This window comes from Rhinolophus sinicus, linkage group LG02 (assembly GCF_036562045.2).
Source record: "Rhinolophus sinicus isolate RSC01 linkage group LG02, ASM3656204v1, whole genome shotgun sequence".
Taxonomy (NCBI): Eukaryota; Metazoa; Chordata; class Mammalia; order Chiroptera; family Rhinolophidae; genus Rhinolophus; species Rhinolophus sinicus.
The window spans coordinates 174,690,549-174,713,945 of NC_133752.1; the positions used below are offsets into that span (position 1 = coordinate 174,690,549).

Below are 23,397 nucleotides of genomic sequence, written 5' to 3' on the forward strand. Positions count from 1 at the left end.
TGATTATCTCAGTTGTATAGATCAGGAAACCAAGGCTTTACAAGGTTGAAATAAATCCATCCTGCAGCTCGGCGTTCTCTCTGCTATACCACAGTCTTGGAGATGACACATTAACTTTGTTCCTGGCAGTTCCAACTTTATTCCAATTAGGAAAGATAATGCCTTTAGCAAGCAATAAGGAAGAACTCGTTAAACCGCCAGGCTTCATCTTGACTTTTGGCCAAGAGAGTCCTCTGTTGAAGAGTCCTCTTTGAAGCCATAAATCTTGACTTAGTGATTCTCCCTCTCTTTGATTTTGATCACTAGGTCTTTAGAAAGCTTTTTTGTTTCTCCTTCTGTATTCTCTGTCACCCTCAGCCAGTTTTCTTCTTTTGATGTCTCTGCTTTCAAATGGTTCTGCCTTCCTACCTTTCTTGCTTTCCATTTTCTCATTACAAAATAATTAAAGCTTAATTCAGCCGTACCTGTTTGGTCCAGCTATGTGACTACCTCCCAACCTGGGAGACAGCTGAAGAAGGGAGGGAGGAAGAGAGAGACTGATGATACACATTGATTGTCTGGAATGGGCCTGGCACTGTACTAGGTGTTTTACATAAATTATCCCATATGACTTTCAACAGTCTTGAAGGTAGATATTCCTGTCTCTACATTACAGATGGAAAAACAGAGGTTCAGAAAGTTAGAATTACTTACACACAGTCATGATGAATGGTAGAACTGAGATTCCAATAGAAGCCCAACTCCAAAGCTCCTTCTCTTACCACTAACCCCTAGGAAATTATAGGCAGGGTAGAGATAGGAACAAAAACCTGTGAGATTCTGGGTCTGCCACGATCCGGGTAGGGAGATGAAGGTCCAAGGGAGCCTTCAGAATTTGAGAATGGTGAGGTGGAATAACTGGTGGAGGGGACTTGCCACGTGGCCTGCCGCTTTTCTGGTGTGACTCATTTCCTGCTGTCCTCTGCTGTTCTTCACTGTCCTCAGGAAACGAACAGGTATTCTGGTCCCTAAACTAGGAAGAGAAGGAATGGCATGGTCAGGTGATAGGCTCCAGGTAACCTGATGAATCACCTACCAACTAGAACTAGAACTTCAAAGCCTGACTCTGTTAAGCACCAGGTCAGTGCTGAAACCACTTTCTCCAGCTCACAGGCTGCCGGGCTCTGAAGCCCTTACCCACTGCTCAGGGGAAGTCTGCTACTTGCTCGTGGCTGTGCAGTGCTCCCAGAGGTGTCTTTTTCATCTTACCAGGCATTTGTTTTTGTTTACCTGGGCTTACATTTTATATTTAGAATCTTTAGAGTAACACACCCTGTATGACAGTACTGAGGTAAATAGCAGCTGCGTTGTTTTTCCTGATTGTGAAAGCTCCGCCCATTTGTCTCTGCCTCCCTGCATAGGGCACTCATTATCAGAGAACGAGAAACTGTGTGTGTGCCCATGCACGCGTGCCTGTGTGTGTGTGTTCCCGAAATCTTTTGCAGACTGTCTTCCTTCTGTTCTCCTCAGCTGGGGAACCTTCTCCCTGCCAGAGGGCAGTGGGCTAGAATAGGCTGGAGGAGAGGCCAGAAAACAGAATTGATCTCCTCACTTATGGAAGTGCCAAAAGATTGTTAATGTACCAGAAGTCCCCTCTTAGAAGGAAAGCCCAGCTGGATGAGTTGCAAAGAGGGGCACTGATCCTTGGAAATACAGCGTGACTGACATCAGTGGGTACAAGGTGTTTGAAAGAAGCCAGGACAGCAGCCCATGCGGTGTCTTCTGGACTGTTATCAGGTAGGAGAAAGGAGACAGATGGCTCCGAGGCAAACCCGCATTTAGAGTGGGGTGCCCTTTGGGTGTTCTTGGCTTTTCCCTCTTCTGGACTGGGGAAATTGTTGTTGATTAGTAATCCCAGGAAGAGAAAATCTAGAGCATAGAGAATATCTAATTTAGATATGTTATTTCTGAGTCAGACAGAGAAAGACAAATACCATATGATTTCACTTATATGTGGAATCTGAAAAACAAAATAAATGAACAAACAAAACAGAAATAAACTCATAGATACAGAGAACATTTTGGGGGTTGTCAGATGGAAAGGAGGATTGGGGGGATGGGTAAAAAAGGTGAAGGGATTAAGATGTACAAATTGCCAGTTATAAAAGTCACAGGGACGTAAAGTACAGCGTAGGGAATATAGTCAATAATATTGTAATAACTATGTATTGTATCAGATGGGTAATAGATTTATTGTAAGATCACTTTGTAAGTTATATAAATGTTGAATCACTATGTTGTACACCTGAGACTAATGTATTATAATATTGTATGTCAGCTGTAATTAAAAAATTAAAAAAAACACACCACACACAAAGAAAATAGAGCCTCCCCCCCCCAAAAGAAAAGCCATTGTTGACTTTTTGGGAGATCACAACTTGTTTGAGAATCTTATGAAAGCTAAAGAACATCTGCTTTAGAATCATGATAATATACATTTGGGCTGAAAGTTAATGTTTCAGTAAAGGCTCCCTTGATAATAAAAATAAAGCAGCAAATAAAATTAACTAAAAAAGATATATTATTTCTGGGCTTTTGAGGTGTGATGTAGTAGATGAAGAATTATGGAATCAGGAATATGGGAAATAGAATGATAATTATAATAAAAATAAAATGTCTTGAATTCGTATAATACCTCAAAGGAAATACAATGTGTTCATCTATATGATCATATTCAAAATGTGATCTGCTTGTAGAGTTATTGAGCACTGTGTTTCTTATCTACACATTAGGGGGCCTGTCTGTGTGCCATCACTCTGCTCCTCTATAGAGCAAACTTTTGGGGAGGATCCAAGATATAAATTAGTCTTCCTCATCTCTGCTGAATATCACCTGTGCTTCAGTAATTCCTGCAGACAGGTAAAAATAAGAAGCAAGAAAAACTGATAATGCTCAGTCTTTTTGTCAAAAGATCTTTGTTGAAAGTGTCAGGACTCCAGCCACTGTGGCAGAGCCTCTTTTCCAGCTGTTTCAAAGTGTCTTTGAGGCCCAGGGTCTCTAGGAAGGTGGGGGAAGGTGACTGAAGATGAGAATGATCACAACCCCTCCACGTCTAAGAACAGGGGGACAAGCAATTCCCTCTGGTGATCTCCTCGCTTTCTGTCTCATTCACACTAGGAGATATCACGCAGGATAGAGCAAGTTATCTACACAAGTCTGATTCTCTGGATTTAAAGAAGGTTCTCTCTTCAGTGGGAACCTTCCATTCACTTTTGTCTTCTCACAAGTTTGCTCCAGCAGAAAGGTGGAGCTGAGGTGCTGTGGGATTCTCAGGCCAGTGCTCTGTCCTCTGGGAGTTCTGGTCTCTTCCTGATCCTCAGGCTCACAGTGAAAGATCACTAGGCCTGGAAACTAGGCCCTTTCCTTCCAAAAGCAAATAATAGAAATAGGATTGGGATCAGATCCAGGGAAATGAGCAAACAAAGAAAAGGATCCAAGATTCCACAATCTGGTGAGTAACTGGAAAACATTTCTGATTCTACCCTTATTTTCAGAATACATTTAGAAGACAGACATGCAGACACCGCCTGTCCCACTATAAAACTTTAGATAACACATTTACAGGCAGATGCTACTTATCTGTACTTTCCAATTTATGATATATTTGGTGGTGAAATTTGGTTTCAGCCTTACGATCTTCGTGATTCTTTTAGTTTCTGACGTAAATCCTTCTTGACACTATTGGTCTTGTCCATTTGAGTGACAAGTACATACACGCAATAAAGTAGTTTATGGAACATTTGGTTTGAAATTAAAAGACTGGAGTATGGAACCTTGCTCTGCCATTTACTTGCCGTTTAAAAAAACAACAACAACAAAAAACCCTGGCCAATTCAGAACTTACTGTCTGAATCTTAGTGTCATCCTAGCACAATACCTGACACATGGTAGTTGTTCAGTATGTTTATTGGATCTGAAGACAGGAAGGACAGATCGTTTTCAGAATGTTGGAGATAAGTAATTCTGGAATCTTTTAGATCTGAGAGGTTCTTTGTCTTGCTTCTAACTTAACATGTTCATTCCAATAAATGAGTTTGCTTTGTTAAATAGCTCAAAGTAAGGAGGAAAGGGGGAGGAGAAGAGGGAAGACAGAGTGATTGAGCAAGGAGTCGTACTCTCGTTCTGGGGGCTGCTACCTCCATATATTTTCTCATCCTCACTTTGAGTCTTTGCATCCTGTGCCCCATAGCCCATAGCTATTAATAACTTCCTTAACCCAGTATGGCGTGCATCTAAGAAGGTGGGTCACTTGTCTATATAAAAAGACTATGGCTGGCAGATCCACTTGTGCTCATATGCAGGCAGTAAGCTTGAGGGTGAGGCTGGAATAACAGATTTAATCACACCTTATGGGAACAGGACCACATATTATACAGAAGTCAATCAAGGAGTTTTTTACAGTACATAGACAGTGTACAAGAGAATGCATCTAATTTTTAAAGTTTTACTTGTAGACGTATTTTGGTAAGGAATTTCTTCAGGGCACTCATGGGTAAATTGCTGATTATGTGAGGGAGACTATTTTGTGCTAACCGAACAGAAATGTCATTTGTGAGAGTTGTGTTGTTGTAAAACAGATGCAGAGATGCAGTGTGACATTATGCTTGCATTGTGAGGATGTGTAAGAGTTTGGTGAGTTCCTATTAATATTTTTAGTTCAATTCTAGTTATAATCGTTAACTTCTATGTCTCCAGACTATACTCTTGCAAAGGTTTGGGACAGACTTCACTTCCCATTTCACTCTCATTCTCTTACTATGTGTAGCTCCTCCTTCACCGTGCTATTCCCGTCTAGATTCCCATTTCAAAAGGGGAATTAAAATATGCTAACAGAAGTCAGAAGCAACTGAGAAGAGAAAAAAATAAGGAATCACCATCACAAGTGAGGCAATAATATTGTTTTCATTAGAATCCTGCCTGAAGAGATTTGGCACTATAGATATGTATAAACTGTAGGCACGCTATATACATAATTACCAGCCATCAAATATAAGAACAAACAACTTTACAACTTCACCACATTCTTGATTCTAATACCCTGAATTTAGCAATATGTGGCACTAAAGTGAGAACTTGAAATCTGCCAATGATTTATGCATTGTGTCAATTAGCACTGTATAAAAATGAAATTAAATGTTTTGTTTAAATAATAAGTGATAAACAGCAAGAGAAAAATCAGACCTGCTTGAGGACTGCAGGGAAGGTAGACCTTCCCCACCAAAGCCATGGACCACAATTGCTCAGACAGGTGCTGCAACCGTGTGTGTACTTGAGCACTGGAACAGGAGTCTTGGGTAGGAGGGGAGCCTTTAAAAATACTTTGAGAAATGCTGGCATGAAAGGATAAGGCCTGTGGTATAATGTTTTATATACTTATGGATTTTACAGTCCAGTTAAGAAAAGAAACAGTAGCGAACATACCTTTTTTGTTTTAAACACTATGAAAAAACAGTCTAGATATAATTGAAGGGGACAGAGTATTGGTCATATGGTATAGAATTGTTGATCAGGAACATTCTTGTAATAGTCAGATGGGTTAGACTCTAACCCATAGGCAGAGCCATCCTGGAAGAGTTTGGCATCAAGGCATGCCTTTTCGCCGCTCGACACAGAGTAGGCAGGCAAAGACACGTGGTAACTGAATAATTGCAGGAAGAACAACAACGTCGAGAGGAGTATTGTTGTTACAAGTGAATATGCATCTTTTGATAGAAGTGCTTTGAGGGCTCCGTGAGGTAAGGTTTCCTGTATGGACTTCCATGGATATGTGGTGTGTGTACCTGCAAATTTCTAGATTCATTTGGCATGAATGAATCTAGCCAACCTGTAATCACTGGAAAGAGCTTACTGTACAAACAGCTGGAAAGCAATTTATTGAGTGGGCCTCACCACACCGTACCTTTCTTTCTTTGCTCCAGCATCCGTTTCATTTCATCCAGCATCTTGAAACTTTCTATGCACAAATAAAACTGACGTTGAGAAAGTTTTTTCAGGAAATGCAATAAAAGGTCTTACCGTATCCAGAGGTGGGTGCTCTATAATAATGTGATATCCAGGTGCAGTGGTATAAACATGGGTGTGAGTCATTGGGTGTCGCTATGTTTGGCCACGTGCCTGTAGCTGAAAGTGGCCTACCATGTGTGGGGATCCGTGTGCACACAGGGCTATAAACGACTTCCTTCAGTATGTATGCGTGGGTGTGCAGTTTGGTTTCTGGGAAGAGTTCACAAGCTTGAGCTGGCTGCTCACTGACCTTTCTTCCACTTGTGCTCTGCTAAGAGGTTATGCTCACAGAACCTATTCCTCAGAGAACTGAGCTCATGAAACTGGCTGCTCCCTGAGTGAAAATAATTACATTTGATAATGCACAGAGAGGAAGTAAGAGGGAAGGAAAATAAGAATGAGCACAGCAGTGAGAAATTTTCAAATAGCTTTTGAATTCTCCTTGCTGAGCTGTTTATTTTTAAGACCTTCTCCTTCACTCCACCCTCTCTAGGCACTCTGTTTCTTGCCCTGTTATTAGTGCTTTTCCTTCCATGTGGTCTTGTAGAATTGTAGGAACTTTCTCAACTACCTCTCACTTTGCCTTTTTGGCTTACAGACTCAGTGAGAGGGACTTTGCTGTCTTATTATTCATTGACTTCAGAGATCCCTTCCTATATACAAACCCACGGATAAGGATTTCCCCCTCCTCTCTGCGCTTTTTCTCCTTCTGGCTACTCCTCTGTTTACTCTGCTTCTGTCAACCAACCACACACCTGTCTCTCTTCTGAGTTAGAAGGAAATCGTTTAACTCTCATCCCCCCATACAAGCTCATGGAGCTCAAGAAAAGTGAAAAGGGGCTGAGGCGGGAGCTGGGAGACTTCTTTACATATGTGCTTCAGGACCTAAGAGACTCGCCTCAATAGGTAGCATTGTGTTTATTGGTACCAATAATAACACACAATGTGTAATGTAATGGAAGACAGAGTAATATAGCTAATGTAACATGTACAATATAGTATGTCATACAAGCTACAATTCTGAGTTTTAAAACTACCTTGTTATCAAATCATTATAAAAGTAGATCACATATTTAGGTACCTAGACAGTGGGAAATCACCATAGTCTGTTTCACATTAATCAGAATTAAAGTAGGCTTTCCCGACCATAGAGTCAGGGGCAAAGGGCAAAGTTTGTAGATATATGGATATATGAAAGGGTGGTAATCACCAGTTGTCTTCAGGAAGAGCGAACCAGATTTTTGGAGGTGTCCTTTCAAATATATACTGGTTAAGTAGAATTAAAAATAATTCCCATTAATAATCTCTGGCCAGACTAAATAAGACACTAGTAACTATAGTTTGATTGGAGGAGAAATGGAACTGGATAAATGGAGGAGGATAGGTTAAGAGAAAGATTTTATGGTATATCATTTTACTTTTTTTTTTTACTTTTGAACCATATATTTCCTTTTTGTTTAAAAGGAGAAAGAAGATGGTTTGGTATTGACACTCCCTTTAATCTATATACTAGTAAGAATGAGTGTCTGCATCTATCTATATATGATGGGCAGGAGAAGATTCTTGGAACTCTGAGAGCTGCAGAATTAAATATTTTTTATTGATAAATGCTTTCTGTTGGTTGTGAGGCTGTAGTGTGACGATGCGGAGAAGGAAAGCCAAAGAAAGCAAATACAAAAAAAAAGGTATTATGGATTTCTCTTGAAATCTGCCAACTATTTACTCACTGTCTTCATTAGCTTTGTATAAAAGTGAAATTGAATGTTTTGTTTAAAAAATAAGTGATACACAGCAAGAGAAAATCAGACCTGCTTGAGGACTGCAGGGGAGGTAGACCTTCCCCACTGCAGCCATGGACCACAATTGCTCAGACAGGTGCTGTGAACATGTACTTGAGCACTGGAGCAGGAGTCTTGGGTCGGAGGGGAGCCTTTGAAAATACTTTGAGAAACAATGGCATGAAAGGTTAAGATCAGAATCGGGCTGTACATTCTGTATAAAAGATGAAAACGCCAGGAAAATATAAAGTTCTTCCAGCCTGAATATCAGGTAGATGGACAGAGATAAATGTATGACTCAGAGAATTCCAGGTACTTAATACCAAGTAATCTGTAGATGTGTTTTAAAGTTCTCTGTGTGCTCCATTTAATTTTTTTTTCAGAACGACTGAATCCATGGGAATTATCCTCAGCCGTGCTCCCGGCATTCTCTTGGGTCAGGCATAGAAGTGGACAGACAGCTGTGTGGCAATGGGAGCTGAGAAGGGCATGAAACGAATGCTACTGGAATGCAGTTTCAGTGACAAATTGTGTAGTAAGTACAGATACCACTGATGTCTGCCTTCTGATTTTAGAGTAATGAAGACTAGGGTCTGGATAGATTCCAGGAGGAGGATAATTTGACTTTTAGGAGAAATGAAGACAGTGTTGATAAAGAAATGGGCACTAGAGGTCATTGTCTTTGAAGGGTGGAGAGTACCAATCAGAGATCCAGAGGCTACATCTTCATCTCAATGGAAAAATGAAAGAAGAGGCACAGAGCACACTTGGGCTAAGAAACAGGGATATTGGCATTTCTGATTAGAGAGTTGCTCCCAATAGGGATTTCAGTGACTAGAAGTAGAGCGGAAGAAGGAAGAGGTGATCATTTCAGGATGATGAGCTGAGGACTGATGGGTAAGGGTGGTTGTGTAGACATCAGCTTAGGCTTCTTCTTCAATCTCTTCTCTTCCTGGTTAATTTCCTATCCAGTTGTCCAGCATGACCAGTATGAAATCATCATTGTTCCAGCCCTTCTGGTTGGCATCTTCCTCATCACTGTTGGGGTCATCCTGTGGCTTTTTATCAGAGGACAAAGATCTCAGCAACAGTCTCCTGGACTCCAAGGTAAAGCTCAAACTGGGGCTGGATGGAGGCCCAGGGAAGCTGGAGACTGCATAAAACTAAAACCCGTCTCAACGGGCCGAAGTCTAGAGGTCTAGGTCCCTGCAATGGGAGAGGAAGCATGGGTCCCCTCCTGTGCGGTTGAGAGGGGGATGAACTCTTCTCTAGGAAGTCAGGAGCAGAAACTCAGTATATGCTTGTTGGCTGAAACACAAGTAGGCAAGAGAGGACTCACATGACCTGTTTTTGTGCTCTTTGTCTTACTGCACTATCAAATCTTTGGCCACGTGAATGTCTAAGGATCTGGACGACCTAGTGGGTAAAGCCGAGGGCTTTGTTATCAGGTTGAGGGATGGCATTTTACTCTATAATACATTCCCACCCTACTCTGTGTCCTTGGAATATATGATGAAAAGAGGTGCTTTCATAATAGTCTTTTAAGTGTTAGGTAGGAGATAAATGCTGTTCTGGAGTACCAGTGAGCATGTGATGAAAGAGAATTGGCTCATACATGAAACTAAGAGTAAAAAAAAGGAAAAAAATATTTGACAGTAATGTGAAAGTTTATAGTGGCTGACCCCTACTCCCTCCTAAATTTTATCCCAATCCTCTTATAATTCACTATAATAGATAAACTTCTCAAAGAAGTTGTCTAAACTCACTCTGACTACTTACGCTTGTCACATTCTCTTTTGCACATATTATAATAAGGCTTTTATCTCCACAATTCCACCAAAAGATCTCTTTCCAACATCACCAATGACAGCTATGTTGAGTCCTCATCTTACTTGACCTGTCAAAAGCATTTGAAACAATTTTATACTTCTTTCTTCTTGCAACACTTATGTTTTTCCTTTTAAGTCTCCAGTCATTTCCTAAATGATCTCATTTTAAGTCTACAGATTCAAATGCTTTCTCTATTTTGACTATGGTCCCCCTTGAACTCCAGATTCTTGTATTAAACCACCTACTTTGCAGTTGGGATCAAACACACATCTCATATATAAAATGTCCAAAACAAAGGTCCTGAAATTCCTTCACAAATATCCTCTGCCAGGAGTCCTCCCTGTCTTAGCAAATGGCAAACCCAGCTTTCTATGTGTTCAGTCTAAAATATTAAAGATGTCCTTGACTCTTTTTTCTCTCACACTCCATATCCAATCCATTAGCAAATCCTGTTAACGCTATCTTCAAAATAAACTCATGTCACTCTCACCTTTCAGAGATCATTGTAATACGCTCCAAACTGGTATCTTTGCTCTGCCCCATCTCTTTATGATCTATTCTGCTCAGAGAAGCAGAATGATTCATTTAAAGTGTAAGTCCTGTCAATTGTCTGCTTGAAACTCCCCAGTAGCCTCCCATCTTAGAATGAAAAAAGACAAAATACTTTCAATGGCCTTACTTGATCTGGGCCCTCTCTGGCTTCCTGTCCTGTAACTCTCCAATTATCCCACTCAATTCCAGCTGCACTGACTTCATTACTTTTCTTCAGATATGCCAGGTATGCTCCTTCCTCAATACCTTTGCACTTCTTGTTCCCTTTGTCTATAATACCCTTCCTGATACCCGTACGCTTGCTCGCTAATTGCTTCCAGGTGTTTCTCAAATGTCATCACAAAGGCCTTTCCTGACCTTCAAACATAAAAGAGAACACTGATGCTTCTTATTCCCCTGTTTTCCTCCATAACACACATCACCTGGTATATTATTACCTGCTTCCTCTCTCCTACCACTAGAAAGTAATCTTCATAAGAATCTGGACTTTGCCCATTCCCAACACCTAGAACAGTGCTGGGCATGTAGAAAGTGAAATTTGTTGAATAAATGAATGAATTAATGAATGAGTGGAGATTTAATGAGAATGAATCTATTCCAATGAAGAAAAGTTGGCTAAGGAAGGGATAAAGGACTAAAAGACATTTTTGATGGAAACTCTAGGAAATACAGAATAATTTGACTATGGAACAACTTGAGGGAGGAAGACTAACCATAGCTTAGAGTTGAGTAGTTATCCATACCCCCCTCTACTCGTGGGAGCCATTTGACTGACTTAAATGATAGTCCCCACTGGCAGTTACCACCGCCTTTAGGTGTCTGTGGTTTGAGTATCTATTCAGGAACTTTCTTAATTGTCTCTATTCTATACTCATACTAAACTGTGATCCTGAGAAAACCAGACAGGAAATGTCATTACTACTTTTCAGTGATCCATCTTGAGTTATTTTGGAAGTAATGGAATTATTATAAAAGTTCTCCAAGGTTGGTATTGATGCTGGTTCATAGGGAAACATTAGGAAGTAGCAATGTTGTTAAAGGAACTTCCTTGCCAGTTTGTTCCAAGCTCTGCTTTCCTGGAGTCCGGAGGGTAGGGTAAAGTTGGTTGGTGTCATCTCTTTGTTCTAGGCATTGCCCCTGTGCCTCCATCTAGGGGCCTAAATCAGGAAGCTGGAGAACATAGAAGAAGCGTGTTTGTGCCACATAAGGAGACAACGGTGGAAAGCCTTCTAAAAACTTCCACACATGCCCTGGCTAAGCTGCAGGTGCCCCGAGAGCAACTCTCTGAAGTTCTGGAGCAGATCTACAATGGGAGTTGTGGGGCCATCTATCGATCCAAGATGTACACTGGGGACCCTGCCAAGTACAAGAGTGTTGTCCTCAAGACTTTAAAAGGTAACAGAGGAAGTGTTAGACTTCCCTTGCCCTTTTTACTTTTCTACTGTGCATCGCTAATAGTGAATGCTAACAGGCTTTGCAGACATTCAGATGTCAATCAATAGATAGTTGTGATCCCAACTGTGTGCAGAATAAGAAGGAAATAGACAGTGAAAACTTGAAAAAGAAATGTTATTCTTGGAGTCTTTCCCTAGCTCAACCTTGCCTATTGAGGTGGTTCAAACTGATTTTTCCAAATCGGATATTACTTGTATGAGGATTTTGAGGTTGTTTCTTAATTTTTCTTCACTATATGATCTCTTTCTCTAATAGTCTCTCTCTCTCTCTCTCTCTCTCTCTCTTTCTCTCATTGAGGAGGTGAGTAGCTTAGCCCTATATGGCCAGTAATGGTAGATGCATATAGAACAACTATAGGATAAGCAAGAATATTAATCAAAGGTCTAATCCATGATAATTTTTAATGTGAACAGAACACATGACTATGTAGGCAGATGAAAGCCTACTCAGCTATAAGACCTATGATTCTATATTACCTTTGAGAAAAGACCAGTGAGGATCATCTTTTAATTAGTTCCCTTTCTATTTCCTTTTCCTCCCTGTTCATTCCCCTGTAGAGCCTTGAGAATAATCACCTGAGGTGGCTTCCTGCCTCATACCTCATTTTATCTGAGGTTGCTTCTTGTCTCATACCTCATCCTATCTGTGATGCTCTGACTGTTCACTGCCCATGGCTCTTCTGTTCTCCACAGAATCAGCTGGGCTCCACGAGATTCAAGATTTCTTAGGGCGAATCCAATTCTATCAGTACCTGGGGAAGCACCAGAACCTGGTACAGCTGGAAGGCTGCTGCACAGAAGGGCTGCCGCTCTATATGGTGTTGGAGGATATGGCCCAGGGGGACCTGCTCAGCTTTCTCTGGACCTGTCGCCGGGTGAGCAGTAGGGTAGAGGTGTTAAGAAGGAAAGGCTTGACCTGACTCATTAGCTGTTCCCATGAGTCCAATTAGCCTGGCAAATGACAAAGTAGAGAGTCATTATAGTAGCAGTCAGGCTAATTGTTCCCAATTAGCCTGACAAATGACAAAGTAGAGAGTCATTATAATAGCATAACAGTGACTATCACCATCCTGCAGAACTCTTTATAATGATAGCAATGTTCCATATCTGCTCTGTCCAATATGGTGCCCCCAATCACATGTGGTTACAGAGCACCTGAAATGTGGTGACATGACTGAGAAACTGAAGTTTTATTTTTATATCATTTTGAGTAATGCACATTTAAATAGCCACAGGTGTTTAATGGCTACCATAATGGGCAGTACAGATTTAGAGCATGGACTTTAGTCTCCACCTCTTACTCGCTATGTGACTTTGGCTAAGTCACCTTTCTGAGCCCGAGTTTTCTGAATCTATAAAATGAGAGTAAGAATAAATGTTATTAATGTGAAAAGAAATTACATATGTACAAACATAGCAGTGACTGGTACATAGCAAGTACTCAAAATGATAGCTGTTATAATAATAATTACCTAACAACACAACTATTGTTAGTACTGATTATAATTCTGTTGTCTTAGTGTTAAGTGTGTCTTCCATTCTGTAGTATCACTGTACATGCCAGGGCTGATTTGAGGAGACATTCAGCTTTTAAGTTTTTGTGTCTCAAACTCATATTTAAAAAAATTAATTTCCAGACTAAAGTGCAAATCCTTTTCCTTACAATTTCCCTACTTCTCTATATATTTCTTATTCTGAAGTGCTACGTTTCCCTAGTTAGTTCTTCACTTGCCAGTGACAAGTTAAATGTTAATCAAGTCTCCTCAATATGCTGATTATTTTACTACTAAATGTGTATGAAAAAGGGACCCTGTTCACATCTTCCATCCAGTGCTGCAAATAGGACAATGTGCGAGTCTTTAGGCATTTTAAACTTGTTAAAGAGGTTAGCCATCTGTAACTTGTTCTGTGCTCTAACCTCACTAGCTTCTTTCTATTTTTCAAAATTACTATGCTTCTATGGATGATTTTAGGTAATCTTCACATGCTTTTCTCATTACACCAAACTTCTCCCTTCTCCTCTTTGTAGAGTCAATGCCCACTCCTCTTTCAGATCTCATCAAAAGCTTTCCTTGCTCCTCCAACTGAATCAGCTCTCTTTTTCCCACCATCATATACTCTCTTTTACATGTCTTTCATGGAACTTATAGATATGCAACTATATATTTAAATATGATTAATTGATTGTAATTCATGTATGTTTGTCATACTATAAACTCCAGAAAGCAGCAGACATGTTTATTTTGCTAACTTTTATATTCTGAGTTCCTAAGGCATTCAATAAAGATGTGTTGAGTTAATGTGCTTAATTAATCACACACACACACACACACACACACACACACATAGACACACACATTACCCCAGGAAAACTGATGCTTTATCCAGTGGATAGTCTTATATATACAAGTGGATAGTCTTACATATACTTGTCTTTCTTACCTGCTATTCTGTTCTTCCTTCATTGTTATTCATCTACATTATTGTTTCTCTAGTCCAATAAATCATTGTACTTCTCTGTATATCTGAGAATCTCTCAGATCAGTCTCTCCTTGAATCTTATACTTCCTATGTTGTTGTATCTTTTCCTTAGATTTGATATCTGCATTTAATAATATCTCTGCCCATATATATATTTTTGAAATCTGTGCATGTCATTTTGATATAATGTTTTTTTCTCTGTCTCTTTAGGATGTGATGACCATGGATGGCCTTCCCTATGATCTCTCAGAAGTACAAATATATCACATTGGGAAGCAGGTCCTCTTGGCTTTGGTAAGCGGGGCAAAATGACAACAGATGGTAGGGATTTTTCTTGTTAGTGTGGTATTTGATGTCATATTTTTCATATTTGTATTCTCAAATGGGGTATATATTATAAAGAAAATTGAATGGAAGTTAGCGGGCAGAAACTCAGGAACTGATAAATTATTTTCAAAACTTTATGAAATCATTTAGATAATATACTTTAGGATTGGTAATTCTAGGCAGAAAGTAGTCAACTTAGGGCTTTTAGAAAGTACAGGAAGGGTTTTAAAAGGCTTTTTAGTCTTAAAGGTCAAAAACCAGGGCCAAGAGCTATCTATCCATTTGCTTGATACTCTTGCTTACACATATATATACTAATATTAATAGATGTAAAAGGGGCAAAAAGGGAAGCAATTTCAGAGAAGATAAGGGAAGATAAATGGGTAAAAGGCTACAGAACCAGAAGGAAGTATACAATTGTAACTTCCTTCTGAAAAACAAGAAATACTAGTTCAGAACATGTTTGGTTGGAGACTTGCTTTGATACTGAAGATAATAGGAAATACATATACTTTAAAAAGAATGAGAAACAGGTGGAAGAGGAGGAATAAGAAAGGGCAACAGTGAGACCATTCCTTTATTTTAAACCAACTTAAATAAAGAGGTAAGAGAAAGAACTCAGGGTTTAAGAGAAAACATTTACCTTTACTAGAATTACTCAGGAAATTTAGATGACTATTTCTATGAAATTATTTAGATAATTTTGTTTAAGATAACATTTGCTATAGAAAATCAGGCCTCTGTAAAGCTACTACTTTAAGCATTTGATATATCATGTCACCTGAAGGTGTGAAATATATCAGGGATCTAAATGGAATGAGGGAAAGCTTAGGAAAAAAGAAGTAGGGAGGTGAGAAAAGAGCAGTAGTTAAAGTTGAAGTTCCCATGGGGCAAGGTCGAGAGCACATCACATAAATCCATGTTATCTATGGTGTCTGGAGGGCCTAGTTGGTATGTTCCCTTGATAAAATTAGAGTATCACTATACAGCCAACCTTGGATTCTGAACGGTAATTACAGAGGCACCCCACTGGGAGGCGCTGATCCCACTGAAGCATTCATCAGGGCCCTAGGTTACCTGTCCTAAAACAATATCATACTGTTTTTTCTTATCACAACCTCAAAGTCACTACATTCTTTAATTCTTCTCATTACAGTATAATTTATTTGTTCTAAAAGTTCAGAAAACTGATGGCCACTGTTTCCTTCATCATCGATTGGAAATTATCACCTTAACCTTTTATTTTTCATAAGGTTCTTGTTTAGTAATCATAGATCTCAATCTCTAGCTCTTTGGTCATGTATAGGTTTTCCCCTTCTCCATATGCCTTGAATAGCTTGATGTCGGGGGAAATGATTCCAGGAAACCAATGCCATCCAGGTACAATGGTTGATAGATGCCTTGTTGGCTCTACTAGAATCATTTTGATACTTCTTAAAAATATAGTTTACTAGGTCCCTCTTCCTCGATTTTGGTTAAGTGAATCTGGAGGTGAAAATCTTATGTTTTTAAAAAGCGCTCAGTCAATTCTGATTTTCAGCCTGGATTGAGAGTTATCAGTAGAATTTATAGTACTTCCTATGAATTATCAAAACCTGGTTCTAGTCACTACCACTTAATAACTGTGTGGCCTTATGTAATCATTTAGATTTATCTAAAAGATACTTCCCTAACTCACTTCATCTAGTTATTTGAGGAACAAAATGAGATGATGTAATAAAACTTTATATAAGTTTATTATTATGACTCTCACTTTTTCTTTTTATATATTATCTTGTTTGGGGGACTGCTCTTAGAAACTTGAAACCTACTCCATTTTTCCAGTGTCTAGTTGGGTCCTATCTGAGAGGAAGGTGAAATCAGGCAGAGGTTAGAGCTTGACACACAGTGAGTGATTATACTTTCCAAACCCAGTATTCATGTCAGTTTGGTAATCACAATGCAAAATGTCTGATTTATTGTCATGACTTGGAAGTCATTATAAATGAGACTTGTTTGGAGTAACAAATGGCCTCGTGTTTTTGAGGATTTCTAGGACTGCTTCTCCTTGTGTGTGACCCAAGCCATGACCTCAGACAGCTGATCTATCTTTGATCTTATGTTGACAGGAATTTCTCCAGGATAAGCATCTGTTCCATGGGGATGTGGCAGCCAGGAATATTCTGATCCAATGTGATCTTACTGCTAAGCTCTGTGGACTGGGCCTGGCTTATGAAGTCCACACCCACGGGGCCATCTCCTCTACTCGCACCATACCTCTCAAGTGGCTCTCCCCAGAACGGCTTCTGCAGAGACCAGCTGGCATCAGAGGAGACATGTACGGTTTGTTCTTGTGCTTTGGATTTCTTCCCTTTTGACCTGTGTGTCCTCTGCCCATGACTCTGTATGTTGTCAGCTATGTCTACAAATGAAATCTCTACTTAGAAGTCAGACAGACTCTCGAGCAGAAATTTGTATTATGTGACAGAGCTCATATTTGGCACTGGCTACAATTCTTTTTAGTGTCTTTTGAAGTATTCCTTCTGCATTAGATTAGCAGCCATAATTAGGAAAGCAAAAAGAAAAATGAAAAGATTATTCACACTCATATCCAAGGACTTAATCTAATAGAGTACCTTTTATCTGAAAGAGATGGGTCCACTTAATCAAAAGTTCAGTTAAACCAGGAACTATTGAAATAAAAAGAAATATATGTATTTCAAAACATTTACCTTAAAATATATAAATGGATATTTATTTATCATTCTTTTTGGAGGAGAGCCAAGGACTTTTTACTGAGGATGGACCTGCTAAATGAAGTTACATGTTGTTTCTTGTATAAACAGTATTCATAATGAATTATTTTTGAGTTTCAGTTTGGGATGTCTAAGTAGAGTGAGAAACTTTAAAACAATTGTGAAGCAATTTGACTGCAGACATTTATTTTTATTTCCCCCAATTTTTTACAGTTGTCTCACCCACACAATTTGACACAACTTTGTTTTACATAGCTTATTTTTATAGACTAGTTTCAAAGCATTGGACCTACTTTTCATGGAGCTAATACTTTGTTGCATTTATATTTAATCAGCTTGCATAATATTTAATTGGTTACATAATTACATTTACACATATGATTGGCATAAACAGGACTGTGAAGAATCACAACTGACTTTTGGTAACCATATAACTCAACTGATTAGAGAAGTACATGGGCGTAACATAGAGTATCTTACTAGCCACGAATGTCATGAGCAGCAGAGGAAATTTAGAATGTTGGTTAATATGGTGAGTCAATTAAGAGACTTCCATTGCTGCTGCACTAACATCTGCTTTTCAACAGAGTTCTGGGAGTAATAAGCGTAACTAGGAAATACTGCTCATTTAATGATGATATTATGGAATAGAGAAATACATCCCTTAAATCATACTGCTTAAGCAAATACCTATTCCAATTATGTACAAGGCTTATTCTGTTAATATTTTTCCTAGATTTGGGCAATTAGATCTGCTGAGGAAATAGTAGATAAATGATAAAACTCACTTGGCTTTGTACTAAGAATAAAAGCTGGTATTTCAGCAGGAAGGAATAGAAAGAATGAAAAATAAGCAGAGGGGAATTTCTTTATGTTTGGATGAATGTGTTTGCATAAACACACACATACAATTTAGCCAATAATAGTAAACATCTATTAATATGAAATAAAGAAGAAAGGAGACATAAATCCAGTTCTCAAAGATATTAGCCTCCAAGGGGATTAGACAGAAATGCTTTCTAATGGCACTATTACTTGGCTTATTGACACTTTCTGTTCCCTTTCACTGCCTTCTTTATAGAGTTCTTACTGAAGGCCTCTGATATTTATGTGAGCTCTCTTTAGGAAAGGCAGAAATTGAAATTAAGTAAATGACTTTGTTTCTTTTATAGCTGGTCCTTTGGAATCCTGCTTTATGAGATGGTGACTCTAGGTATGTACCTGTATGCAAGTATGTTTATTGGGGTCGTGGAAGATACATGCTATGAGAAGAGGTTTTAGTATAATCTCGGAAGTATGAACTGGGCTGGCATGAAATCCTTCTCCTCCTTTTAACATTCTTTTGCTTTCTTTTCTTCGACACTTTACCAATTCCAAGGGATGTTGTGAAATCCAAAGGATAATGCCATGAGTGATCTTGCATAGCAAACATAAAAAGGTTGTCTTCAGATTTATTAATCCATTTGACTGAGAAACTATAAAACCGTCTCACATTTGGGAAGGGAGGGCAGGTGCTACTACTCACTTTGCTTTACTTTGTTCCTTTCCTAAAGACTCAACATTCTCCTAAATTATCAGTTTTTTCCCCCAAAACACATCCCCCCCCCAATTTTCTAAGTTATATCTTAACTTGATCATTAGAGAGCAACTATATGTAGTATCTAGTATTTTTCCTATGGCTTATATTTAACTTATTTTTTGCAGCCAATTAGCCCAGGTGGGTGGAGAACAGTGTTGATATAGTTGATGTTCTACCAGACCTACAGTGCTCTTGCTACTCTCATTCTTTCCATACCAACAGGGGCACCACCATATCCCGAAGTCCCTCCTCTCAGTATTCTACAACATCTCCAAAGAAGGAAAATCATGAAGAGACCCAGTAGCTGCACACACACCATGTAAGTGGCATTTAAGGCCTACTTGTCTCTCATTCCAAGTATTTTATTATTATTATTAGTTTCAGGTGTACAAAACAATGTACTAGTTAGACATTTATACCCCTCACAAAATGATAACCCTCTCCCCCAACCTACTACCCCTGACATCGTATATAGCTGTTAGAATTCCACTGACTATTGCTGTACTCTATATCCTGTGACTATATATATATATATATATATATATATATATATTCAACTATAATTTAGTATATTCAGTATTATTCAGCTTCAAGTGTTCACTGCAGTGGTCAGGCATCTATACCATCCACGAAATGGTCTCCCTAATAAGACAAGTGCCCATTGGATACCCTACAAAAATTTTTACAACATTATTGATTATATGCCCCAAACTGTCTTTCCTATCCCCATGGCAATCTTGTGGTTATCAATTTGTGCTTTCTAATCCCCTCACTTTCTCCCTCATTCCTACCCTCCTCCCATCTAGCAGCCCTCAGTTTTTCCTCTGTATCTCTGAGACTGTTTCTGATCAGTTTGTTCATTTCTTCTATTCTTTAGATTCTACATATAAGTGAGATCATATGGTATTTGTCTTTCTCCGTCTGACTTATTTCACTTGGCATAATGTTCTCATCTATATCATTGCAAATGATAAGATTTCATTCTTCTTTATGGAGTACTACTCGGCCATAAAGAAGAATGAAATCCAAGTGTTTTTTGCTGCCTATGAATCATGCCCTTTTCAAAGTGGCTCAGTTGATCCCTAGCTGTCCTTTATGTGCTAATGTGCATCCCTAGACCAAACCTACACAGTAAAACACATCTGCTCATACATCATATATATACATATTGCATATGTATATGTGTGTGTATACACACGTACACACACACACCATGTTGAAGCAACTATATTATGAATCTAAATTTGATAGTTTAGTTCCTCCAGAAGTTTCTAAAATAGGTAAGAAGTAGACCAAATCCAATGCAGGTACAGAATATTTTATTTGTTGAAATGTCAGTCTCAGTCAGAGACTGCCAGCCTCAGTTCTAATATAGTTGCCATAAAATCCACTGCACTAGGTTACTTACTGGCTCTTATTTAATATTTAACTTTTAAAAATTATCTATCTGTTTTTCCAGCTGTGAGCACATTAGAAACCAACCAGAGGGGTGGTAGGAAGAAATTAGAAAGACAGGAGAAGGAGAATCCAATATTGTCAGCAGAAAGGGACAGCTGGTGAACCAATATAGAGCAAAAAAATGGAAAAATTAAAAGTTGCGTACAGAATTTTATAACCAATAAAATACAAAAAGGGATGGTTATAGGACATAAGAAAAGGTTTAGATTATTTATAAATGTATATATTAATATACATTTTCATTAAAATTATAAATTTTGCAAAATTTTCAGCATCAAAAGGGTAAATTTCCAGTACCTGGGTTTCCCTATAATAAACATTTACTATATCAAGCAGATTATAAATGTTAACTATCATAACTATAAATACACACACACACACACACACACACACACACACACACACACACAAATACACACAGTATAGTGATACTGGCTGGGTATACCAGAGCGAAATTGTTGAAAAATGTTTCTTGCAAACTTTCTATGTGTAAAAGGCTGTCCTTGACACTGGGGGGAGACACGTAACTGATAAAATACCTAATCTTGAAGAACTTAACATTGGATAAGGAGATACCTGAAAAACATGAAAATCAATATAAAGTGTTAGGTAGTAAGTAAAATGGTTAAAAGCTCAGATTCCTCTCATAGAGTCAAAAGGACACATGCTCAGTCCTAGTCCTGTTATTTTACTGCACATTGTTTATTTATCTTAAAATAGGTAAAATGATAATCCTATCTCTGTTATTGTGAGGCTAAAATGAAACAATGTACGTTAAGTTCCACTTCCATGCCTTATATAATAAGTTCTTGGTAAATGGTAGTAGTATTAAAGTAGCATCTTTCACAAAGTCTCATGGTACAAGGTTAACGAGCATGGGAAATATGGTGGGCTGAGGTTTATAAGGGAAGGTTTCACAGAGGAATTGAGATTTAAAACACACCTAGGGAATGATGACGACGGAGATTTCAAGGCTTTGGGCATAGCATGAGCAAAGGCAGCGCTGGGTGTTAATAGCACGTGTAGGACATAGCAAGACACTGGGCTGGAGGAGAGGGCTTCAGTTAGGCCAGGCCTGTGTGGGAGACAGCTGGCGGTAGGATGTTGACATCATGTGGTAGGCGGTGGAAAACTACTGTAGGTTCTTGAGCAGGGGTGGTACATGATAAAAGTATTTGAAAACAGACAGCGTTATACGTTCTCTAAACTGGATTGAAGAAAAGATGGATAAAAGTACTTTTATCTAGATTAAGGCAATTTCCGGAAGAACTTAAAAAGGGGGAAATGACCTCGATTAACACGGAAGGGAACACCTAAAATTAGTATGAATCATATTATTCCATAACTTCTTATTTTCCTGGCTTTAATGTAGCTTCTACTGGTACATAAATTGTAGCAATGGTCTGGAATGCTGCAAGTGAGTAACATCTAAAGATGAGAACACCTGACTTCTGAAAGAGCATTTGGCAATAGAATGGGGAAGGAAAAACAGCGAACTGTTCTGTCATACTGATTGTACTCTGAGGAATCTTCAGTCATTTCTATTATAAAGAGGGTGCTGTTGAGAAGATGATTTTAAGAGACTAAGTATTAAGAAGATGAGATGAATATTAATCTCTGGGAAGAATATGAGAGACAAGACAATGAGAAGTAGATTAAAGAAATGTAGCACTTTTTTGTTCAAGTTTGTTAGGAGATATGTTTCTCATACACTTGCCTGGTCAGGGAAGTCAGTGTCTCTCATTTCCCTTGCAGGTATGGTCTTATGAAGTCCTGCTGGCGCTGGAGTGAGGACAGCCGCCCTTCCCTCAGAGAGCTACGCTCGCGACTAGAAACTGCTGCTCAAACTGCAGATGACAAGGCGGTGCTGCAGGTACCAGAGCTGGTGGTACCCGAGCTGTATGCAGCCGTGGCAGGCATCAGCGTGGACAGCCTCTCCTACAGCCACAGCTTCCTTTGACGGTCCCAGGGCAGGGAACATCCATGGGTGATCATATACTTTTGGAACCAATTTCTCCAAGAACAGAGGATGGACTTTCTAGTGGGACGTAAAGAGAGAGAGGACATGGATCCTGGATTTCCCCCATACATTTCCCTAGATTTGTGAAGAGATGCTGGGTGAAACTCTACACGCTGCACGCCCTTGAGGCTGAGAAATACAACTCCATTTCTGCTGTCTCAATCCTGAAGACTCAGGGTAGAAGTGGTAGCCAGTGTCACTCACTGCACAGAAGGTTTTAGAAATCTGCGATGTTTGCTGGGGCACAGTACAAATAAGCTGGTTGCTCCCACCACAGGCTAGTTTCCTCCTGAAGGATGCTTTTATCTAGACTATTATAAGGTCCACAGAAATTAAGAGTCAAATGAGGGACTAGAAAGCCAATAAAGCACTTGATGAGAGAAAATTAAAGGTCCTGTTTGCTCAGGGGTATAGATGGACTAAGGACATCCTTCAAAGAGAAGGTGGAGAAAGGATGTCACATTCCTCAGTCCTGGCCCCTTCATGCAGGGCTGGAGGAGAACTGTGAAGGAAAACTTCTGAGTTTCCCCTGAGCATAGGTAAGAGAAAGATAGCCCCCTTTTCCCTAATAGTAACACAGGTGAACCCTGGTGGTTTTAACGAGAAGCTGGAGGGGTCATTTTATGATTTGGAACATTCAACATGTGTTCATCAGGCCAGCTTCCTGGTCCCTGTAAGACTAAGGCAACTGAGACTGGAGAGTCAGGCTCATGATGGATATACTGTGTGTGTTTAACAAATAGGGAATGTGGAAATCAAGCAAGAATGCTTAATAGGCCAGAAGGTCTTTAACAAGGGCTAGCAAAGGACATCACCTGAGACAGAAGGATGGTAGCTTCTGATTTTCAATCATCCGTTGATGTACTGTGAAACTTATTTCATTAATATTCACTTAGTGAAAGTGGGCTTTTCTAGTATACAGCTGCTAACATCTTTACAATAGGGAGGATAAAAGCAAATAAATGGAAGTTAACGTCAACAGAAAAATTCAAGAGACAATCTACATTGGCAGAAAACGGATAAATGGGGATAATACTTACCTCACAGGGTTGTTGTGAGGACTGAATGAGAGTATGTATTTGTACAGTATCTGGCACGTAATATGTACTCAATAAATGTTAGGTTCCTTTTTCTCTTCCTA

The 23,397-nt window shown here is 39.2% G+C and overlaps 2 protein-coding genes across 6 annotated transcripts in view; one reads left to right on the plus strand and one right to left on the minus strand.

Annotated features, from left to right (window-relative positions):
• Window positions 1-12,543, minus strand: part of LOC109454273 (uncharacterized) — a 107,555-nt gene extending 95,012 nt beyond the window's left edge. Inside the window, exons 1-2 of the mRNA XM_074326007.1 lie at window positions 12,409-12,543; window positions 810-1,012 (exon numbers count right to left, since the gene is read on the minus strand). The gene's annotated coding sequence lies outside the window, so the exon portion shown is untranslated. The remainder of the gene's footprint in view (window positions 1-809; window positions 1,013-12,408) is intronic.
• The window catches only part of STYK1 (serine/threonine/tyrosine kinase 1), a 34,636-nt gene extending 11,239 nt beyond the window's left edge, over window positions 1-23,397 (plus strand). Inside the window, exons 1-11 of one of the 5 annotated variants that reach the window (XM_074326003.1) lie at window positions 1,358-1,776; window positions 2,772-2,898; window positions 8,204-8,355; window positions 8,793-8,927; window positions 11,331-11,597; window positions 12,350-12,531; window positions 14,348-14,431; window positions 16,573-16,781; window positions 18,372-18,412; window positions 19,001-19,097; window positions 21,992-23,397. In XM_074326003.1, the coding sequence (XP_074182104.1) occupies window positions 8,292-8,355; window positions 8,793-8,927; window positions 11,331-11,597; window positions 12,350-12,531; window positions 14,348-14,431; window positions 16,573-16,781; window positions 18,372-18,412; window positions 19,001-19,097; window positions 21,992-22,196 (1,284 nt within the window). In that variant the 5' untranslated portion in view covers window positions 1,358-1,776; window positions 2,772-2,898; window positions 8,204-8,291 and the 3' untranslated portion in view covers window positions 22,197-23,397. The other 4 variants (XM_019744733.2, XM_074326004.1, XM_074326005.1 and 1 more) reach the window with 4 other exon arrangements.